The 21303-nt window shown below is 55.9% G+C and overlaps 1 protein-coding gene across 5 annotated transcripts; it reads left to right on the top strand.

Annotated features, from left to right (window-relative positions):
* Window positions 1–1020: 1020 nt before the first annotated feature.
* Window positions 1021–21303, top strand: MLLT6 (MLLT6, PHD finger containing). 5 transcript variants are annotated; one of them, XM_064271139.1, is made up of 20 exons: window positions 1021–1212; window positions 2439–2518; window positions 3000–3054; window positions 3295–3404; window positions 4449–4552; window positions 4802–4895; window positions 7243–7398; window positions 8084–8182; window positions 11208–11427; window positions 11959–12573; window positions 13024–13205; window positions 13442–13550; window positions 14705–14771; window positions 14963–15108; window positions 15472–15669; window positions 15770–15858; window positions 16968–17317; window positions 17751–17841; window positions 18778–19134; window positions 19724–21303. In XM_064271139.1, the coding sequence occupies exons 1-20, from the start codon at window positions 1104–1106 to the stop codon at window positions 19763–19765; spliced, it is 3273 nt and encodes a 1090-aa protein (XP_064127209.1). In that variant the 5' UTR covers window positions 1021–1103; the 3' UTR covers window positions 19766–21303. The 5 variants fall into 5 exon arrangements, with proteins under 5 accessions (XP_064127209.1, XP_064127210.1, XP_064127208.1 ...); XM_064271140.1 differs by having other exon boundaries at window positions 7240–7398; window positions 11208–11346; XM_064271138.1 differs by having other exon boundaries at window positions 7240–7398.

The raw sequence follows: 21303 nt of genomic DNA, 5'->3' as shown, positions 1-21303 counted from the left end.
CCTGGGAGGCAGAGGCTGGGGTTTGTGTCTCTGCGAGGGAGGGTCAGGTGGTGTGGCGGAATGGGACGGGGAGGGAGTTGGTTTGTGGACGCCTCGGTGTGCCTCTAAGGGGTCTGAGTCCCTGGGCGTGCGAGTGCGTGTGTGTCTATGAGCTAGACGGGAAGCCCCCCAAGAGCAGGGATGTTTGTTTCGTTCACTGCTGTATCCCACCAACTGGCACATACTTAAGCGTTCAATAAATATTTGGCGAAAGAATAAATGTGCGTGAGAGGGTGTTTCTACCCTGCAGAGGGGCCTCCGAGAAAAAAGCCCAGAAGCGGCCATCCAAAAGAGACTCCCCGACACGAAGGGACAAGCGGTTCGCGTCGCTCCTGCTTCTTATCTCCACCTTCAGGTTTCCTTGGGGTGGAAGAATCAGACGCAGAGAGGAAGACCCGGGCTGAGGGGGCCGGAGAGTCGGAAACGCCGGGCCGAGACGGAAGGGCAGGCAGGGTAGGGCTCGGAAGTGACAACTCAAAGCGAGAAGAAGAGGGAAAAACAGCACGGAGCGAACGAGCGAAAAGCTCCCTACCAAGCCAGGCTTTGTTCCCTGAACCTAAGACTTTACCCAGCGGCGGGCGGCGGGCGGCGGGCGGGACGGGAGCGAGCGAGCGGAGGCGCGCGGCCATGGCTGCCGCGGCCGGGCAGGGGGGCCGGGGGGGCGGCGCGTGAGCGGGCGGGCGGGCGGGCGCCCGCGAGGTGCCACTCGGCGCCTCCCCCGCCGGGCTTGGGCTGCGCGGCGGCCGGGCGGCCCGGGTAGCTGGGCAAGCGGCGCGGAGGGGGCGAGCCCGGCGCGCTGGTCTCATTGTTGGGGAGGGGGGGCCCGTCGGGGCATGAGGGCGAGAGCACGGCGGGGGGGGCGGCCAGACAGAGCGAGCGAGGAGGAGGAGGAGGAGGACGCCGAGGAGGAGGAAGGAGGAGGCAAAGAAAAGAAGCGGCGGCGGCGGAGGAGGAGGAGGAGGGGGCGAGGAGGCGCGCGGCCCCCCGCTCCCTCCCTCCCCCCCTGACCCCCGACCCTTGCCGGCCGGCCCCCCGCCCCAGCCCCGGAGGGAGCTCATGGGAGTATGAAGGAGATGGTAGGAGGTTGCTGCGTATGTTCGGACGAGAGGGGCTGGGCCGAAAACCCGTTGGTCTACTGCGATGGGCACGCGTGCAGCGTGGCCGTCCACCAAGGTACGGGGGTGGCCCGCGGGGAGCGGCGGGACCCCGGGGCGGCGCGCGCGGGGCACCCCCAGCCGCGCCCTCGGGAGACCTCCCGGGGCTCGGGCGCCCCTCCCCCACTCCACCTGAAGGGAAGGGAGGCGTGGGGGCTCCCCCCGCCCCGTCCTAGGAGGACCGGGTCAGGCATTGTTTTCTTGCCTATTGTTCCAGTCCTGCGCCCCCCACCCCAAGTTGAGGGAGTTTGGGGAGAGTCTAGGGGGCAATGAGTCCACTCCCAGTGCCCCACAGCGCCTGTGTCGGGGCTGCTGGGGGCATGTTTACCTGCGAGGTGTCCCCTCCCGCCCGGTTATTTTGGTCCTGGCTCCGGGAAGGAGAGGTCAAGGGGGGCCACCCCCCTCCCGCTTCCGGATACTGGGAGGAGCGGAATTGGGAAGGGAGGAGAAGGGTCCCAGAGGAGAAGGGACTTCTAACATTCTCCGGGGAAGAGCTGAAGCTAGAAGGGAGGTTGTGCAGGGGGCCGGGAATGGAGAAGAGGAAGGCTTGGAGTTTCCCCCAGCAGCACATGGTTCGGGAGTTAACTCCTTGAGGAATCTTGCCCAGGGCGCAGGCTGGCATCTCCTGCCTGCCTGGCACAGCCAGCTGGGCCCCCCCTTCCTGGGACAACCTTAATCCTGTGGCTGTCTGCCCTTCCCGCCACTCTCCTCTGGTTACCTGCTCTGTACCCGCCCTCAGCCTTGACTTTTAACCTGTATCTATGATAGTTAGGGTGAGAAGATGAGGTCCCTGGACCCCCGACTTTCCTGCCTCTTCCCTTACTGGCCCTTTAAGAAACGCCCCCCCCAACAGAACGTGTTTGGGTATCAGTGACTTTTATCCTTCCAGTTTCCTCTGTTCTGATGATGAGGACTGGGACTAGGCTGGAGCTGGAAAACCGGTCCAGAAAGGGCGTGGAGGGAGGATTTTCTAGAAGTTTAAGGCCAAGGACTCAGACTTCCCCCTGCTTGGGAGTACTGGCTGAATTGGTTGTGTGGCTGAAGGCTGGCCGTTTGCTGTTGGGCATTCATTGTGGTCCTCCTGTCTAGTGAGTGACCCCCAGGCTAGGGAGCATCCCCCCTGCAGGAAGTGGATCTAGCCATTTAGAGTACCCCCCACCTCCACCCCCATTCATCCCCCGGTTACTCTGGGAAAAAGCTGTTGGCTGACAGATTGGCTCCATGACTGTCTTCCTTCACCCCCAGCTTGCTATGGCATCGTCCAGGTGCCAACAGGACCCTGGTTCTGCCGGAAGTGTGAATCTCAGGAGCGAGCAGCCAGGGTGGTGAGTTCAAGACTCCCCTTCACTGTTCCCCTTCTCCTCCCACACACCTGAGCATCTCCTCCTGGCTGAGCAAGGAGACTGGCTGAGGCTAGGTAGGGTGGGACTTAGTTCTCACACAGAACTTCCTGTTTCCAGCACACCTATCACCAACCCCATCTCTCTCAGCTTATCCCTTACTCTGCCCCACCTAAGGCATGGGGCCTTTTGTTTTTGTTTGTATTTTTTGTTTTGGAAAATTTCTAACCTGTAAGTAAGTAGAGGGAGTCATATAATGAGCCTCAGGTCCTCATCCCTCAATTTCAGCAAGTATCAATTCATGGTCAATTCTGTCTCCCCGATACTGTCACCCATCCTCCACAGACATCTTATTATTTCATTCTGGGGCCCTTTGAAGGTATTTGGGGAGGGCCCAGCTCAGCAGCTTGCCACCACCTTTTGAAAAGCACCTCCCTCAAACGCCTGTGCCTCCTTGTGTTGGCAGAGGTGTGAGCTGTGCCCACACAAAGATGGGGCATTGAAGAGGACAGACAATGGAGGTGAGGAAGCCCCTGAGCCCCAGGGCTCATCTGTCGAGGTCAGCAAGGCCCCCAGAGCGGGGGTCTCAGAAGGCAGGGGTGGACTGGGGTGGGAATGGTTGCTGGCTTGCCCTTCTCTGGGTGGCATTGGAATCTGATGGGTGGGCTGAGGAGGAGGGGCCTATTCACAGTGTGGGCAGTAAGGGGTGGGGGGTCTCAGGCTCACCATCCACAGCTGAGGCTGGCCCCACACTGCCCCAGGCTGGGCCCACGTGGTGTGTGCCCTCTACATCCCCGAGGTGCAGTTTGCCAACGTACTCACCATGGAGCCCATCGTCCTGCAATACGTGCCTCATGATCGGTTCAACAAGGTGAGTGGCCCCTGCTGTGCTTCCTTATCAGGCCCCTTCCTTGGTCCATCCTTGGGTTCCTCCAGCTGTCTTCATCTAGTGTAATTTGATTCCACCCAAACAACACTTTCAGGGACCACAGAAGTTGGTGGGCACTTACCAGTGAACTACCCTCCCACTGACAGATACACACACACATATACACACAGTGTCATGCTCTAAAACTCAAGACAGTAGGCTCTGTGGCCTGAGGGAATACATTTTACTCAGTGTCTACTATCTGTTAGGCCTGGTGCCAGCTGCCAGGCACAGAACGTTCAGTGTGGATCAGACAGATGTGCTTGACTAGGGTGGAATTTAGTTCTGTCACACAGGCCTTCTCATTTCCATCACTGCTGTTGGCAACGCCATCTCTCCCTCAGCTCATCCTGCCTCTGCTGAACATACATTTTTGTGGTGACGAGATTGTAAATAGCAATAAACAGACAAAGTAAATGCAAAGTGTGGTAGGTACTGTGAAGAAAACAAACAAGGCACCAAAATTAATAATATCTGGTGAGGGGGCTTGCTTTAGGTAGTCAAGGGAGGAGACATTTAGACTGAGACCGGAGGGATTCGAAGGAGCCAGCCTTGAGGAAGGAAGGTGGAGGTTACAGGTTCCAGGCAGAAAGAACTGTGTGTAAAGGCCCTCGGTTAGGAATAAGGTCACCAGTCAGCAAGGCAGACAGTCCCTGGCTTTACACAGCTCATTGTCCAGGACTGCATTGTCCAGTATAGTAGCCGCCACCCCATGTGACTACTTAAATTAGCTAAAATTAAGTAAAATGAAAAATTCAGTTCTTTAGTCACACTAGCCACGTTTCAGATGCGTAATAGCTCCTGTGACTAGTTGCTGCTGTATCGGGCAGTGCAGGTTACAGTGTCCTTCATGGCAGAAAATTCTATTAGACAGCACTGATCTAGGATCTCTGGGAGAGGTAGGAATTGAGGGAAAGGCCACAGGATTCCTTGGGCAGAAGGACGGAGTACCCTGGGAGAAGGGGATGATTGTCCTATGTCCTGCAGACATGTTACATCTGTGAGGAGCAAGGCCGGGAGAGCAAGGCAGCCTCCGGAGCCTGCATGACCTGTAACCGCCATGGATGTCGACAAGCTTTCCATGTCACCTGGTGAGACCCCTGCCTACTTGCCCTCCCCCCAGGGTGCTCAGAAACCAAGGCCAGCTGTGCCATCCCCCTTGGAGGTTATCTATGGACGGCTAAGAGCCTTCATCCCCGCTGCAGTCTCTTTCATGATGGCAGCCCTGCTTCTTTGGCTGGTCTTAGCCCACCCCAGCAGGGGTTCAGGAGGGCGGGAGGTAGGTGGCTGGTCTGGTCTGTAGCTGAGTTCTTGGGCTGGCCTCTTCCTCTCCCGGTTAGTGCCCAAATGGCAGGCCTGCTATGTGAGGAGGAAGTGCTGGAGGTCGACAACGTCAAGTACTGTGGCTACTGCAAATACCACTTCAGCAAGATGGTGAGTCTCATCTTCAGGGTATGAGCCGGCCAGTCAGCTATTGTGTAGAGGGTGTGGGCTTGGCCAGGCCCGGTGCCTGGTGCTAGGATAGGGATGGATGGGATCAGTCCTTGCCCTTGAAGAGGTCTGTACTGAATGAGGAACAAGTTAAATCACAGCCTCAGGGGTGTGAATCAGCTGAACCAAGCAGTCTGTCCCAGAGCACAGTGCAGACCCTGCCGGTCAAGAGTCTGAGAGGCTCCAAGGAGGTGGCACTTAACCTGAGTCTTGAAATGGAAATATAATGAGAGCCAACATTTTTGGGGACTTACCGTGTCACAGTCTCTGTACCAAATGCTTTGCTTGTTATTTTGTGTAATTGTTCCAACAATGCTAAGGACTAGGTGTACTGCGTTTTCCCTGCTTCACAGATGAGTGAACTGAGACCCACCAAAGTTATGTAACTTATCTCACAGTTGGTATATAGGGTTTAGAATAGGCAGTCTGACTTGAAAGCTCCTCAGGATCCTGCCAAGCAGGAACAGAGAGAAGCTCGTTCCAGGCAGAGGGACTGGCATGGACACAGGTCTGGAAATGAGAAAGAGCAGGAGTGATTAGAGAACAGGGTGTTTGGTGGGGACAAGGCAAGAGATGAGTCAAGGGAGCTCAGGCCAGGCCAGATCTGGGCTGGCTTCTGCCCCAGGCCTGTGGGGCCCGCGGAGAGGCCCCAGAAGGCATGCGGCCCGCGTTTGTGGAGAGACCAGCGTGTTCCAGAAGCGAGAGGTGTTCTGGTGAGTAGGCTACAGCCTGACCGGGAAGCAGCTTGGACATCGCCCGCCCCCCCCCTTCTCGCTACAGGCAGCCGGGAGATTTGTAAGTGGGGGAGTAACATGATCAGATTTGTGTTTTAGGAAGATTATTCTGGCAGCCGCTGGGAGGCTGGATCAGAGAGCCAGGGCTGGCGCTGGGAGACAGCTGCCAGGAGGGGGTTGATGGCCTGCAGAGGTAGACTTCAGGACTGTTTCTAGGTAGACTTGCCTCAGCATGGGGGTGGTGGAGAAGAAGAATCAAGGTTGACACCTAGGCTCCAGGCTCTAGACACTGGGTGGGTGGGGCTTGAATACCTAAGGGTACTGTGAGCAGGGAAGGCAGCTAGCTTCAGTAAGGGTGAGTACATGTTCTGGTTTGCCCTAGATGGTCCTGGTTTATGCTTGTTGCTCTGGTGTAATTATTAATAGCTCCCCCTTTTGTTTCCAACAGTATCCTAGTTTGGAGCATAAATTAGACTGTCACCTTGGCTTCACAGTTTGATGATAACTCAGGACAAATGGGGAGCTTGGTTTGGTTTACAGGAGGCCCCAAGTGGAAACATTCAGATTTGGTGGATGACAGGCCCCTAGGGGGTAGTAGTGGCAGCCCCAGGCTTGTAAGGCTGGGGGTGGAGTCCCCAGGGTGTCCACATGGGTAGGGTTAGCCGAGGTGTGAGGAGAGCCAGGAGAGAGGGGGTCCGGGGCTTGGCAGGGCAGGAGTGGTGCCCAATGCTGGGTAGGGATTAGGTCAGATAAGGCCTGGAATGAGCCCTTGGATTTGGCAGTTGGGAGGTGGTTGGTGACCAGAGAGGGAGCAGCTGCAGCCCTGGGACAGGTGGAAGCCATCAGCCAGGGCAGTAGGGAGTGTGTCAGCGGTGAAGGGAAGGAAGTGAAGACAAGGAGGTGAAGATGAGAAGGCCAGGCTCTGGCTGGAAGGAGAGGCAGCATGAGGGTTGCTTACATTTTTGTTGTTGTTTACTTTCTCCTCTTTAAGGGCAGCATGCCCTTTAGGATAGAGGAACCACTGTGTTTGGTGGAGGGGATGGGCCAGGAACAGTGGAGAAGGGGGTGATGGCTAGAGAGAGGTGTATGGAGGGAGGAGGAGATGTGGGTGCAGAAAGCAGGGACTCCCCATGAAGGTCCGTGCATACCCCTTTACTCAGGGAGGGGAGCAGAGATGGTCTCTGACCCAGTCAGCCTGAGATGGGCCAGGAGGGTCCCATGGAAAGAATGGCAGGTGGAGAACAGGTGGCCCGAGCCCTGCCCTACCTCTGACTGTACCTTGCCAGGGGGCCGAGACAAGTCCTGCCTCTTCTGGGCCTCAGTTGCCAAATCTGTACATTGGATAAGCCAGTTGAGGAAGCACTGGGCTTTTCAGGCTGACGATCCCCTCCTGCTGAGCAGAGAATCCTTGAAGAAAAGAAGTTTTCTTAGTGATGGGCTGGGGGTGACGGGGAGGGGAGCAGGAACTGGCCCCAGGATCATTTGACTTTCAGGAAACTTTTCTTAGACTAGTAAGAGGAGGATTTGGTAATTCCTCTTGTTCTCTCCCCTAGAAGACATCGAGGCACACTGGCGGGGGGGGAGGAGGAGGAGGAGGAGGAGGCACAGGGGGCAGTGGCAGTGGCTTCATCACTGGACGGAGAAGCAGATCAGCCTCGCCGTCCACCCAGCAGGAGAAGCACCCTACACACCACGAGAGGGGCCAGAAGAAGGTAAAAGTCGTCTCCCTCTCCCACCCACATTCATAAACACGCACCTCTTTCAAGAAGTGACCACAAGGTGCCCCCAAGGGCATGGAGCCTGCACCCTCCCTTCCTCTGAGGCCCCTGAGGGACAGGAGGGGGCTGAGGAAGTGAAACATGAGAGTTGTGGAGGGCAAAGTAAGGGCCTGGCCTCCCTGTGGCTCTTTGTGTGGTTCCCCTGCACCCTCCCAGCGGCAGGACAGTGTCCCCAAAGCCCAGCACGTTAGCACACGTCTCCACAGTCGAGCGTTGTGTCAGCCAGGTTTGTAAGTGTACCTGCCTGTGTTCGCACATGCCACGCATCACAGCCTGCCTGGTTCCCATCTCTCTGCACAGTTCCATGTACCCGGGTAGATGCCCTTGCAGGTGGGCGTGTGTGTGTGTGTGTGTGTGTGGTGCTCTCTGTCACTGGTGTGATAATGGGACAGGCTATTTTTAGCAGGCAGTGGGGAAGCAGGGGAGGGGCTGTTGGCTCTCGTAGGAACCTGTCTATGCCACTCCTGTCCAGCCAAAGTCCTGAGTTCCTCCAGAGAGGGAGATGACTCCCTGGAGACCCATCCCTGAAAGGGCGTCAGCTCCCCACGTCCGCTTACCATACTTATTCTCACCCAAACAGCACCCTAACTCCAATATTTGGTCACCTTTTCCTCCCCAGAGCCGGAAGGACAAAGAACGCCTTAAACAGAAGCACAAGAAGCGGCCTGAGTCACCCCCCAGCATCCTCACCCCACCTGTCGTCCCCGCTGCTGACAAGGTACTGCTGCCCACATTCAGGAGGGATGGGGTCCTGGTCTGGCAGTGCTAGAGGGAGAGAGACAAGGTGTGAGGGGCCAGGGGTAGTTCAGGGACCTGGGCACTGTACCTGAAGCTTCAGGTTAAAGTGACCCCCTCCCACCGTCTCTACCTCCACGTACCTCTTCCAGTCCCCTGTTCCAGCCTAGAAAGGCCTATGATTCTCAGCCTTGCCAATCATTGACCAGCCATGAGGGTGGGGGTGGGCTGAAGGATACCCTGGTTGCTGGTTACTAGTTGTTCACATTGGTCTCTGTCCTGGGCTCTTCTCTGTGATGGGGGTACAGTACTCAGACCAGTTCTCCAAGTTCCTGGTCTCATTCCCCCAGAGATAGGCAGAGAGGGCCCCTTCTCTCTCACCCCTTCCCTGCTGTCAGGGAGACAACCAAAGCCTGTAGTCTACCCAAAATCCCACCCCATGCAGCTCGGAGCTGAGAGTCCTAACCATGGTGGCAAGAGGGACAGGGACAGGCTCTACCCAACACCCCTCCAACCTCCACCCATGGTGGCAAGGGGGACAGGGACAGGCCTCTATCCAACACTCCCAACCTCTACCCATCCCACCCCTCCCACAGGGCTATGGTATGTCAGGCCTGTCTCCAGCAATGGGCAACATCTGGATTAGCAACCAGAAGGCCCTACCTGGGGCCAGGGAGTCTCTAATCCAAGCCAGAGCAGCCATCCCTCCCACCTGCCCTCCCCATAGAAGAACTGGGAGCTGGAAAAAATGCTTCCTCCTGTCGCCTATTATTGCCCCGTTCACTTCCACACTCCCCCCAACCCCCAGACAGTTGGCAGAGCCCTGGGCATCTTTGCAGGAGGCTCAGGTATCAGGTTTCTAGGGTGATGTTGCTGCGGCAACTGTCCCAGTAACCCTGTCTCTCTTCCCTGCTTCCCAGGGCTCACCTGGCAGAGCTTGCTGTCCATGCCCTCTGACCTTTCCCAGGGGCCTACAGCCCTGCATTAGCGCTGCGGACAGGTGGAGAGACAGGGCCAGAGCCCTGGGAGTTCCCCCAGTGGCTGGGTATCCCCTTGGACATGCTGGAGCACTCTGCCCAGCACCCTCCACACCCCAGTATTTCAGCTACCCCTCCCCCCAGTCCCTCTCCTCTCTAGCTCTCAGGACCACATCTGGCTTTCTTCCCATTCCAGCTGTTTAAAAGAACAAAGAGGAAGACAGACCAGGGCTCCACCCAGGGAGGGCCGCATAGGGTGGCTCTCATTCCCCCTCCATTCTCCTTCTAGCATCTGTTCATTCAGGACATGTTTACTGAACTGGCCTCCACCAGGGAGTGGGCCAGGTCCTAGAAGCCCAGGACAAAAAGCACCATCCCTGGCTATAACAACAAGTGCTAGCTCACTCAGCACATGTCAGGCTCTCTAGGCTAGAGTGGGGATGGAAGGGTGCACAGGGATTAGCTCATTGAATCCTCAAGACAATCTAGTAAAGTAGGTATTAACTCTACTTAATTTGTTTTTAATGGATGAAGAAACTGAGGCACAGAGAGGTTAAGTAGTTTGCCTAAAAGCACACAGCTAGTAAGTGGTGCATTTGAGATTTGAACCAGACAGCCTGACTCAAGGGCCTATACTTTTATCTACCATATAACACTGTTCTTTGCAGTATATTAATAGCAGTTATTAGTCAGAATCAAGCCATTTTTTGTCCCTATACTACGTGTGTGACATTATGTTACTTATAACTCTCTAATTAAGCATAATTAGCCCTGTAAGGAAACTGAAGAAACTTAAATGAGATTGAGACTTGCCAGTAAATGGCAGAGCCAGCCAGCTCAAGCTCCTCTCTGTCCCACTTCAGGCAGGGGCCATGTTTCTTCCACCACCGCCCTGCTGCCCTCACAGGGGTCCCTGGCCTGGGACTCAGGGACAGTTCATTTCAGTACAGTATGGCAACTGTTGACATGGCAGATGTGGGTACATTAAAAAAAAAAACAAAAACCCAACCCATTGCCATCAAGTCAGCTCCAACTCATAGAGACCCTATAGGACAGAGTAGAACTGCCCCATAGAGTTTCCAAGGAGTACCTAGTGGATTCAAATTCCCGACCTCTTGGTTAGCAGCTGTAGCTCTTAACCGCTACACCACCAGGGTTTCCTATGGGTACATGGCGCCGTGGAAATAAGAGGACAGAGTGACTTGTTCCACCCCAGGTATCCAGGGAGGCTTCCCAGACCAGGGGACTTCCAAGCTGGATTTTGAAGGATAAGGAGAAGTTGCCTAGGAAGAGTAAGGCCAGGCTCTCCTGGCAGAGAGCTCAGCTCATGCAAGTTCAGGTTGTATAGGAAGAGCCCTGACTAGTCAGCGGATGGGGAGTGAGCCAGGTAGCTGCAGCTCAGAATGAGCAGGGAGGGAGTAGTAGGAGCTAGAGGGCCCAAGGATGGGGCCAGGGAAACCCATTCTCCCTGTGGCTCCTCTTCCCTGCTCATTCCACTTTCCAGCACAGGTCCAGCCCTTTTAGGCCCCTCTGGATACTTCTTGGCAGAGCCCTGGGGGTGCAGTGTTTAAGAGCTCGACTGGTAACCAAAATGTTGGCAGTTCAGATCCACCAGCCACTCCTTGGAAACCCTATGGGGCAGTTTTATTCTGTCCTTTGAGGTCACTATGAGTCAGAATTGACTTGACAGCAATGGGTACAGTATGGGCAGATATTTCTTGAATGAAAGAGCGAATGAACAGATATGTGAATAAATCAGTACTGACTCTGGGACTGTTTTCATCTCTTCCCTGCCCAGCATCATCCCTACTTAGGGGGAATGACACCTTCTTGAGTTCAGAGCTCTCCCCTCTACCTCATACCCAGGAGTACCCCAGCTCTGGGCCTGGAAGTCCTTCATGAAGCTAACTCTGGGCTCTTCCAATCGAACCCCAGGTCTTGTGCTCACCTGCTCTGCCCCCAAGTAGGGGTAAGCCCAGGCTCTGGGCAGCCCTGTAGAGCCTTCTCTCTCCTCTCTTCTCCCGCCCTCAGGTCTCCTCCTCGGGTTCCTCCTCCTCCCACCACGAGGCCAGCAGTCAGGAGACCTCGGAGAGCAGCAGGGACTCAAAGGGGAAAAAGTCTTCCAGCCATAGCCTGAGTCACAAGGGGAAGAAACTGAGCAGTGGAAAAGGTGTGAGCAGTTTTACCTCCGCCTCCTCTTCCTCTTCTTCTTCCTCCTCTTCCTCCTCTGGGGGTCCCTTCCAGCCTGCAGGTGAGTATGGGGGTCCTGGAGGAGGCTGGGAGGGGGGAACAGCCTGTTGGCCTGAGCTTTCTCACCAGCGCTTTTGCATACCTAATTTGCATCTCATTTACTTCTTCAGTCAGTTCAGGATAAAGATAGGGTATCCCCACCAATGACTCCTCTCTGAACCTCCCCTCAGCCCTTCCCTCCCTCTCAGGGCTCACCCCTTCACCCCCATAACCTTATTCATTGTCCTCCACACTGTGCTGCTAGGTGCCATCTTGAAAGCACCAACACTAATGTTCCCTCTTATACCCTGCTGTTATCCAGGGAAGTCATTAGTGTGGGAGTTACTCTCCTCCCACTTTGTTACAGGTGGGAAAGCTGGAGAGAGGGTCTTGGCTCAGGACACAGAAACAGTTAACAGCAGAGCTCAGTCAGGAAAGCAGGCTGCCCCCCCTGCCCCCTACTCCAATCAGAGTTCTCTCCACCCCTGTCTATGGGGAGAGGAACAAGTGAGGGGTCTGGGGTCTAGCTATAACTCGCTTTTCCTCTGCACAGCCTCATCCCTGCAGAGCTCCCCTGACTTCTCTGCATTTCCCAAGCTGGAGCAGCCAGAGGAGGACAAGTACTCCAAGCCCACGGCCCCCACCCCTTCAGCCCCACCCTCTCCCTCAGCCCCTGAGCCCCCCAAGGCTGACCTCTTTGAGCAGAAAGTGGTATTCTCTGGCTTTGGGCCCATCATGCGATTCTCCACCACCACCTCCAGCTCAGGCCGGGCCCGGGCTCCCTCCCCTGGGGACTATAAGTCTCCCCATGTTGCTGGGTCTGGGCCCTCAGCAGGCACTCACAAGCGGATGCCCACACTGAGCGCCGCCCCTGCGCCTGCTGAGGAGATCCCTGAGACAGGCCTGAAGGAGAAGAAGCACAAAGCCAGCAAGAGGAGCCGACATGGACCAGGCCGTCCCAAGGGCAGCCGGAACAAGGAGGGCACTGGGGGCCCAGCTGTTCCCTCCCTGCCTAGTGCCCAGCTGGCTGGCTTCACCGCCACAGCCGCCTCACCCTTCTCTGGAGGCTCCCTGGTCAGTTCCGGCCTGGGTGGTCTGGCCTCCCGCACCTTTGGGCCTTCTGGGAGTCTGCCCAGCCTAAGCCTGGAGTCCCCCTTACTGGGGGCAGGTTAGTGACCCCTCAGGAAGAGGGAGATCCTGGCCCAGCCAGTCTAGTGAGGGGACAGAGGCATAAACAGGCAGAGGGAAATGTGATATTAACTGCTCCAAAGAACTGGGATAAAGGATGAAGGCGACAGTTGCCTCCAAGACACTCCCCACACCAGTCTTTTACATGGCTATAGTGGGAGAGATTGGGGTAGATTGCCAGTAGGACTTAGCAAGTTTTGGGAGGGGAATTTGAAAACCTAGGAATTCCCCAGGGCAGGGCAGCTTAATAAGGAGGCATGTCAAGCTGACGTCACCAGGTGAAAAGTGACATTTTTGCAGCCAGATGGTTAAAGTGATGTGTGTGGCCAGATCCAGGGGAGTATTCTCCCTGGGAAGGGGCTGCACCAAACACTTGACTGAGGAGGGGCCTGGGGGCAGTGACTATAAGCTTCCCTCATTGTGCCCACAGGCATCTACACCAGTAATAAGGACCCTATCTCCCACGGTGGTGGGATGCTGCGGGCTGTCTGCAGCACCCCCCTCTCCTCCAGCCTGCTGGGGCCCCCAGGAACCTCTGCCCTGCCCCGCCTCAGTCGCTCCCCATTCACCAGCACCCTCCCCTCCTCTTCTGCTTCTATTTCCACCACTCAGGTGAGGCCACACTCCTGGGCTCCTTCATTGGCCAAGTGGGGGCGGGTTGCTGAGCATCCCAGCCCTCCATGGGTATTTTAGTCTGAGAGATTGGGCTTAATCACTACCAGAACATCTCCCTCTGCCTGCTCTCCTCTCTGACACACCTCCTCACTTCATCCCCACAACCCAGTACACACACTTGTGCCCTAGATCCAAGAATAACCACATGCTGGACTCTATCTCCTTTCTTTCAGGTGTTTTCTCTGGCTGGCTCTACCTTTAGCCTCCCTTCTACCCACATTTTTGGAACCCCCATGGGCGCTGTTAACTCCCTCCTCACTCAAGCCGAGAGCAGCCACACAGGTATGCCAGTTTCTGACCCCATTACCCTTCCTTCCCAAAGGTCTGAGGGGCACTCCTGCATGTGGCCCCAGAAAAGATGCAAGAGCTTTCTGGCTGCCCCCTCCCTCTGTTCACCCTGCAAAACAATAACATCATACACAATAAACCAGGATACTGCTTCACCTTAGAGCCTGGTGAGGGGGCAGGGCAGGGCAAAATCACTGCTCCATCTGGGCAGAAGCAGAGAGAAATGACTTGCTCTAGGAACTGAGGTAGGGAATGCCAGAGCCAGAACTCAAATTGTGGGTTCATGACTCCAAGCATAGTGCTCTTAACCATTGCTGTGTAGCTCCTCCCTCACCTTTTCGTGACCTCTTAGTATGTCCTTGGGATCAGTGTTTCCAGAGGTCCCATCAGTTGGGCAACCTGCTCATCGGGTATTTAGGAGTTAAAGGGGTGGACCTCGAGCTCCCCTCCCTCTTCCTAGAGAGTCAGCCCAGCTGCAGAAAGCTCATTGGTGGAAGACACCACACCAACTATTGGGTTGGGGGGCAAGGTTTGCTGACTGGCCTCCAGTTCGGGTAGGCCTTCTTAAAGAGAACGAATCCAACTCCAGGTTTAAGACCCAAAGAAAAGGGTGATAGTATTTCCCAAAACACAAATTGGGATTCTGGAGCCCAGAAATGGGTTTTGCCTTCCGACTTGTGAATATAAGAGTTTTATGAGTATAAAAAGTCACAAAACTAATCATAATAGCTACAATTACAGGCTTGCTTCATGACAGCTAAATTCTTCACATTTATTATCTTAGTTTAATTCTCAAAACAGTCACTTCAGAGAAGTTAGGTATATTCCCAACATCACACAGTGTCAGACCCAAGGTCTGTTTTAACCTCAGATTTTTATATCTCTGAGGCTCCCTGGAAAGAAACTGGGAGGTGGATCTGAAAGTAACCAAGTAGTGGGAGCTTTTCACCTAGAGAAAGAGGAAGAGATCGGATCCCTAGGCCTTGCTTCCCAGCGCCTTCCACCTTGAACTTCTGGTCTGGGGTTGGGAGATCCTGGTCAAGGGGTCTGCTGTGAGGTCCCTGGTCACGCACCCACCTCCGGGACGGGGCTGCGAGACGGACAGCATCCTAGCCCTACTGATCCCTGCTCCTCCTTCTCCTTCCAAGAGCCAGACCTGGAGGACTGCAGCTTCCGGTGTCGGGGGACCTCCCCCCAGGAGAGTCTGTCTTCCATGTGAGGGAGGGGGCAGCGGCTGGGGGAGGGAAGGGGAGGAGGGCTGGAGAGACACCTGGGGGAGAAAGGGGTAGAGATGCGGGCACCGGGGGAAGGAGGGGATCAAGGGGACAGATGGAATCCCTGGGAGGAGGGGAGACTGGAGTAGGGGTGTGAGGTAAGCCTGAGCCTGGTCTTCCCTTCTGACCCAGGTCCCCTATCAGCAACCTTCCCGCACTCTTCGACCAGACAGCGTCTGCGCCCTGCGGGAGCGGCCAGTTAGACCCCGCAGCCCCCGGAACAACTAACATGGAGCAGCTGTTGGAAAAGCAGAGCGATGGCGAGGCCGGCGTCAACAGTGAGGAGGGGTGGCGCCGGCCTGGGAGAGCTCCCCTAGGACCCCCAGGCCCTGTCACTTTTCTCCTTGAGGTCCCCAAACGTCTTTAAGGTTCCGCCCGTAGGCCCCGCCCCCAGCCTGATCTCTAACCCAACCCAGACCTCACCTTTACCTCTAGCAAGGCTCTGCTCTGCCGGGGCCCTCGCGGCCGTCTGGCTCGGAGTTCACCTGTGTCCGCCGCTAGGCCCACCTCCCCGCCAGGCCCCGCCCTCCAGGGCCCTCCGGCCCCGCCCCTTGCTCCCCCGTGGGCCCTGGCCCCGCCCCCTGTCGCGCGGTGCCACATCCCTCCAGCCCCAGGCGCTCAGCTCTCGCCCTCTTCCGCAGTTGTGGAGATGCTGAAGGCGCTGCATGCGCTGCAAAAGGAAAACCAGCGGCTGCAGGAGCAGATCCTGAGCTTGACGGCCAAGAAGGAGCGGCTGCAGATTCTCAACGTACAGCTCTCCGTACCCTTCCCTGCCCTGCCTACTGCCTTGCCTGCTGCCAACGGCCCTGTCCCCGGCCCCTACGGCCTGCCTCCTCAAGGTGAAGGGACCTCGCCAACCTGGGGCAGGAGGATGCTGCCAGCTGGTCTGAACTGGCCGACCCCAATCTCTGACCTCCCTCCTCGATCCTCCTCCCTCAGCTGGCAGCAACGACTCCCTGAGCACCAGCAAGAGCCCTCCAGGGAAGAACAGTCTCGGCCTGGACAACTCACTGTCCACGTCCTCCGAGGTGGGCGCCCGCTGCGGGGGGCGTGGGGAGAGGGAGGGGGCCCTGGGGCAGCTGCCGCTATCCAAGGCTGGACCGGGCAGAGATTGGCTGAGCAAGTGATTGCTCGATTGGCTTCTTCATTAAACAAATAATAATAATCAAGTGCCTACTTTGTGCCAGGCGCTAGCTAAGCATGAAGTAAACAAAACGAACATAGTCCTGCCTCTAAAGGTAGACCAAATCCAAAGAGACGGTAAATAATTACAAACCGGGAGAAGTGCTAAGATGGAAATAAACTGAGAACTGTGAGGGAGAATGGGGGGGGATTGTTTTGTAGATACAGTGGATACAGAAGTCTTCTTTGAGAAGTGCTGATAAAGGGTTCATTATAGCGCCTTACCCCAAATCACCCCGCTATAATTGGTGGCGGTTGGGGGAGCAGTTGCTGTTGTTGTGTTGTGGTAATTATTGGAATCAAACAGGCTGGATTCTTGTTTTCTCTCTGCTATTTATTAAGTGTGTGGTTGGACAATAATGATCCTAACAATAGCTAACATTTATTGGAAACTTACCTTGTGTTGGGCCCCACCCTGAGATTTTAATTTGTTGATTTATTTAGTCTTCACACTAACCCTGTAGAATATGCACTATTACCCCCGTGTTATGAGTGAGGAAACCAAGACAAGGCCACACATACCATTGCATTGTGGAGGTGGCATTTGAACCTGAGCCTTTCACTCCAGCTGCCATGCTCTTGTCTGCGGTTACTTAACCTGTGTAAGAATCAACAGCTTCACCCAGAACATAGGAGAATAACAAGATAATACAGGCCAAGCACTAAACCTTGGGTTTAGTTCACTAGATGGTTACTATCTCTGTCCTTTATTATTAAACAAGGGTGATGAGGGGTGCTGGATCCCTAGGAAGTGCTCAGTAAACATGATTTGTGAAGACTGAATTCTTAGCCTTCATCCCTGGGCCTTGCTTCTTTCTTCAGGGTGGCCCTGCCTGGGGGGTGAGGCATGGGTGGCTGCACTCTGTGAGAATGCTGGTGGGTGCTGGGCCGGGGGCCAGAAAAGGCATGCTGGCCCCTTGCCCCTCTGACCCCTCCCTTCCCCCTCCCTCCCCAGGACCCACACTCAGGCTGCCCAAGCCGCAGCAGCTCGTCGCTGTCCTTCCACAGCACGCCCCCACCGCTGCCCCTGCTCCAGCAGAGCCCTGCTACTCTGCCCCTGACCCTGCCTGGGGCCCCTGCCTCGCTCCCACCCCAACCGCAGAACGGGTTGGGCCGGGCAGCTGGGGCAGCAGGGCTGGGAGCCATGCCCATGGCTGAGGGGCTGCTGGGAGGGCTGGCGGGCAGTGGGGCCCTGCCCCTCAATGGGCTCCTGGGGGGGTTGAATGGGGCTGCCGCCCCCAACCCTGCGGGCTTGAGCCAGGCTGGCGGGGCCCCCACGCTGCAGCTGCCAGGTTGTCTCAACAGGTGAGGGGAGAGCTAGCCCTGGGGAAGGGAAGGGGGGAGGCTGCTCTGGAAGGGATTGCCCCCCTAATATCCACAATCTCCAAAAAGGAAAAACGTTTTCTAGTCTTATAGAATAGAGAACCCTAGTCCTTTCTTGGCCTTTAGGCACAGACATGGTCACTCCCTAGACTACTGGATGTGAGTGCCCTCTGGATGGTAGTCTTCTACCCAATCTAGGATTACCTTTTGAGGAAGTTTTTCCATATAACTTGTGTTCCTCCGTCTGTGCACTCTGAGTTCAGTCTCTTTCTCTTTAGATCTCTAAAATTACACATCCCTGCTTCTCTCCATCTGGGTCTGAGGAGTCTGGGAGCTTGGCGGGTAGAGTGGGGTGGGGGGACAGGAACATTTCCCTGCCCCTTCCCCATAGTTGGTGTTTGTCCCCCTTCTTCAGCCTAACCGAGCAGCAGAGACACCTCCTTCAGCAGCAAGAACAGCAGCTCCAGCAGCTCCAGCAGCTCCTGGCCTCCCCGCAGCTGACCCCGGTAATGCCTCTCCCTCCCTGGCCACCTTAGAGGCCCACTCTGCTTACCTGCCCCCAGCTAAGGATTGCTATCAAGGCACCCCTGGGGCATTGGGGGAGGGATGTCATAGTGGTCCCAGATCACAGCCTAGCGAGAGGATCCAGAGGGTGGTGAGTCCTCAGTTACTGAGTATTTCTAACCCCAGCCTCTAGAATCTTCAGGGAGGAACTTCGTGTTCTGTGGGGGGTGGGTGGCTGAGCAGGTGATACCCACCCTCCCATCAGGAGCAGCTTCCTTTGGGCTGTCTCATGTGGGATTCTGCCAAGATTTCCTTTGGCGAAAAGAAGTTTTGCCTTTTAAAAACAAAGGAGTTAAAAAAAAAAATAGAGAAAAAAAAAAGCACTTTTTTGTAAATGCACATTAGAAAGGTACACAAGAAACCAATTCAATTGGTTTTCTGTAGGGACCAAATGGGAACAGGGATAGGAGCAAGATTTCATAATGTAGACCTTGATACATTGGGTTTTAAAAACACTGAGAATACTCTGTCTAGCAAAACAGAAAGAAATGAATCTTCAGTGTAATAGACAAAATAAAAAATAGGGGGGCATTGAAAAGCGTTGATCTAGGTTAGTGTTTTTCAGCTTGGGGGGATACCACTCCCGGGGGCATTTATGGTTGTCACATTGACCGGGGAACAGATTGCACTTTAGTGGGCAGGGGACAGGGATGTTGACTGTCCTGCACTTGGCCTGTGGTACTGCAAGTGCAACCACTTTCTTGTTCTGGTGGGGAGAGTGAGGCCAAGGGTGGGAAGTTAGAGACAGAACCCTGACTATCTCTAGGTCTCCTGCCTTGTGGGATGGGGCCTGGGCCAGGCAGGCCAGGCAGGCCAGTCTGGCAGTAGGGAGAAACCGTGGGGAGCCCCAGCCAGTGCATTCTCTGGTACCCTTGCAGGAACACCAGACTGTCATCTACCAGATGATCCAGCAGATCCAGCAGAAGCGGGAGCTGCAGCGGCTGCAGATGGCCGGGGGCTCCCAGCTGCCCATGGCCAGTCTGCTGGCAGGAAGTTCAACCCCGCTGCTGTCTGCAGGCACCCCTGGCCTGCTGCCCACAGCGTCTGCACCACCCCTGCTGCCTGCCGGAGCTCTGGTGGCCCCCTCACTAGGCAACAACACAAGCCTCATGGCCGCAGCAGCTGCGGCTGCAGCAGTAGCAGCAGCAGGCGGACCTCCAGTCCTCACTGCCCAGACCAACCCCTTCCTCAGCCTGTCGGGGGCGGACGGCAGTGGCAGTGGTCCCAAAGGAGGGGTGAGTATGAGGTCCAGGGCCTTCCTGTCCCCCTGGGAAGACAGGTCTCAAGCAGGTGGCTTCAGGTGCATCATCAGAAGGAGAACGGAAGCAACCCCTAGGTCAGCAAAGTACCCTGTCCAGACCCTCTGGAGCACATGCCTCTGTTAGCACATGGGTGCCCTCATGCAGATCCAAGAGAGATACACTCTGAGCATGGGCTAGTAGTAAAAGCAGCAATTAGGAAATGGCATTCCTCTGGGAAGACCAATTAGAAAAGGCTGTTTCCTGTCTAAGCAGACCAATTAGAAAAAGACCCTCTGGTAGACCAATGAGAGAAAAGCCTTCTGTTCTCTGAAGGCGCACAGCCTGAGCCAGGGCGCTGGCCTTGGCTGGCATATACCTGCTCAGCTGAGTGCCCTGTACAGGGTATCCTCCCCACTCCTACACATTGGCCCTGGCATGCACCTGCCAGAGCCTAGACCAGAGGTTCAGCCAGGCTCCATTTCTGTACCCTACTGTAGCTTTCTTGGTCCAGGAAGCTGTTTCCAACTGGGGCGTCAGGGTCGGACACCTTCCCGAACCCCAGCTTGCCTTCCTCTCTTTCCAGACCACTGACAAAGGAGCCTCAGCTAACCAGGAAAAAGGCTAAATCCACCCACACCCCTCCTGAGCCCCCAAGTGGAGGGGGCAATCCTGGCCTGAGGAATCCTAGCCTGGAGCAGGCACCTGCACCCAGACACTGGAGAGCCCTGCCCCAGAGCATGTGTTGGGGAGGCTCAGGGAGCAGTGGCCATTCCTGGTGCCAAGGACTGAGAGTGAGAGGGGAGTCCTTGCCCGCCTGGTCCCCTCCTCCTCTGCACTGGCCCCTTTGTGAGGGGCATGGAGGGAGGGCAGGCTCTAAGCCCACCTAGAAGCCCCTACCCTCAGCAAATGTTTTGGGGTCCCCCAGAGGGCAAGGTGGGCCATGGCATAAGTGGGGGTTCAGTTAACCCCTCCACATAAAATGGATCAGCACTTGAGTGGGGACAAGTAGAGGGATAGGCCTTGGGCAGTCCCTGACCCAGCACAGAAGTTCTTTATGGAAGAAGGGTAGCCCAGTTTTTCCTGCCATTTCTTCTGCAGATGGCGAAAGAAGGGATCCCTTGGACTGTTTCTTGCTGCCCCTATACCTCCAACAAGGGTCACAAGCTGAGCTTGTAAAAGCCTAGAGATGTAGGGAGCTGAGGAAGTGGCAGGATATCATCAAAGTCAGCCCAAGCCTCCCCGCCTCTTGGGGCCCCCTTGATGAGTCAGGGGAGAGCAGGTGGGGAGAAGCCTCCGCTGTCCTTGGTGCCCCTGTCCCTTGTTTGCACTATTGGATTTAGGAGTGCTGAGGGTGGGGAGTGGAGCTGTGACTCACAGAGCACGCGTGCGTGTGTGTGCGTGTGTGTGTGTGTGTGTGTGTGTCAGTGTTGGTCCGTCTCCCCCTGGACCTGTGCCAGTTGAGGGCAGGCATAGGAGCAATGGTCTGATGAGGCAGCTCCAGAGCAGGGAGTTCTCAGCTCTTGTTTGCACCCTCTCCACCACACCAACTTTGGTCCCATTCTGGGGCATGAACGGTTAACAAAAACCAGAACAGTACTCCAATATTGGAGAGTAACTGGAGGCTGGGGGCTTTGAATCAGGGTAATATCCCACCTTTCCTCCCCCAGACCCACATGGTCTCAGTGCTCCCTCAGGGCCCCCCTCCCCCACTGAGAGTTCGGTCCTGTTTCCCTGGCACAGGGGAGCCCCACGAATTGGGGGTGGGGCCAGGGAGTGTAAAGTGCCCCTTCCTGTAGCAAAAACCTCTCCCAGAATCAGCTAGCCTGCCTTCCTGTGCCCCATCCCCACCCCACCAACCAGGGGAGAACTTCAGCCGACCTAACAACTGCTCCCTCACCCACCAGCTGTTTCCCCTGGGGTATAGTGGGCATTTTTCACCTTAAAGAGCCCCCACCTGCCCAGGACCACCAAAGGCGAGGGGCCGGTGGGACAGGCAGGAGAGAGGACAGGTTGAAGACTGTGTATGTGTTTCAGTTGCACTGGGGTTGGAGCCCGGGGAGGCACTTCCGCCTTCCCTCAGGCTCTTGTCTTGTCAGTCTCTGCATGTGTGGGTTTTCTTTGTGTGTTTCTGTTTGGGTTTTTGTTGTTGTTGGTTTTTTTTTT

Source organism: Loxodonta africana, chromosome 18 (genome assembly GCF_030014295.1).
Source record: "Loxodonta africana isolate mLoxAfr1 chromosome 18, mLoxAfr1.hap2, whole genome shotgun sequence".
Classification (NCBI taxonomy): domain Eukaryota; kingdom Metazoa; phylum Chordata; class Mammalia; order Proboscidea; family Elephantidae; genus Loxodonta; species Loxodonta africana.
The sequence above is the reverse complement of the archived record's forward strand: the minus strand, read 5'-3'. Positions and strand labels throughout refer to the sequence as shown.

What these genes read in the sequence shown, in the direction of transcription:
- MLLT6 (XM_064271138.1), top strand. Translation starts at nt 1,104, where the DNA reads ATGAAGGAGATGGTAGGAGGTTGCTGCGTATGTTCGGACGAGAGGGGC. An exon ending in AGCCGAGAGCAGCCACACAG is followed by an intron (nt 13,551 to 14,704) that starts GTATGCCAGTTT and finishes TCTCCTTCCAAG; the next exon opens with AGCCAGACCTGGAGGACTGC. An exon ending in CTGCCAGGTTGTCTCAACAG is followed by an intron (nt 17,318 to 17,750) that starts GTGAGGGGAGAG and finishes CCCCTTCTTCAG; the next exon opens with CCTAACCGAGCAGCAGAGAC.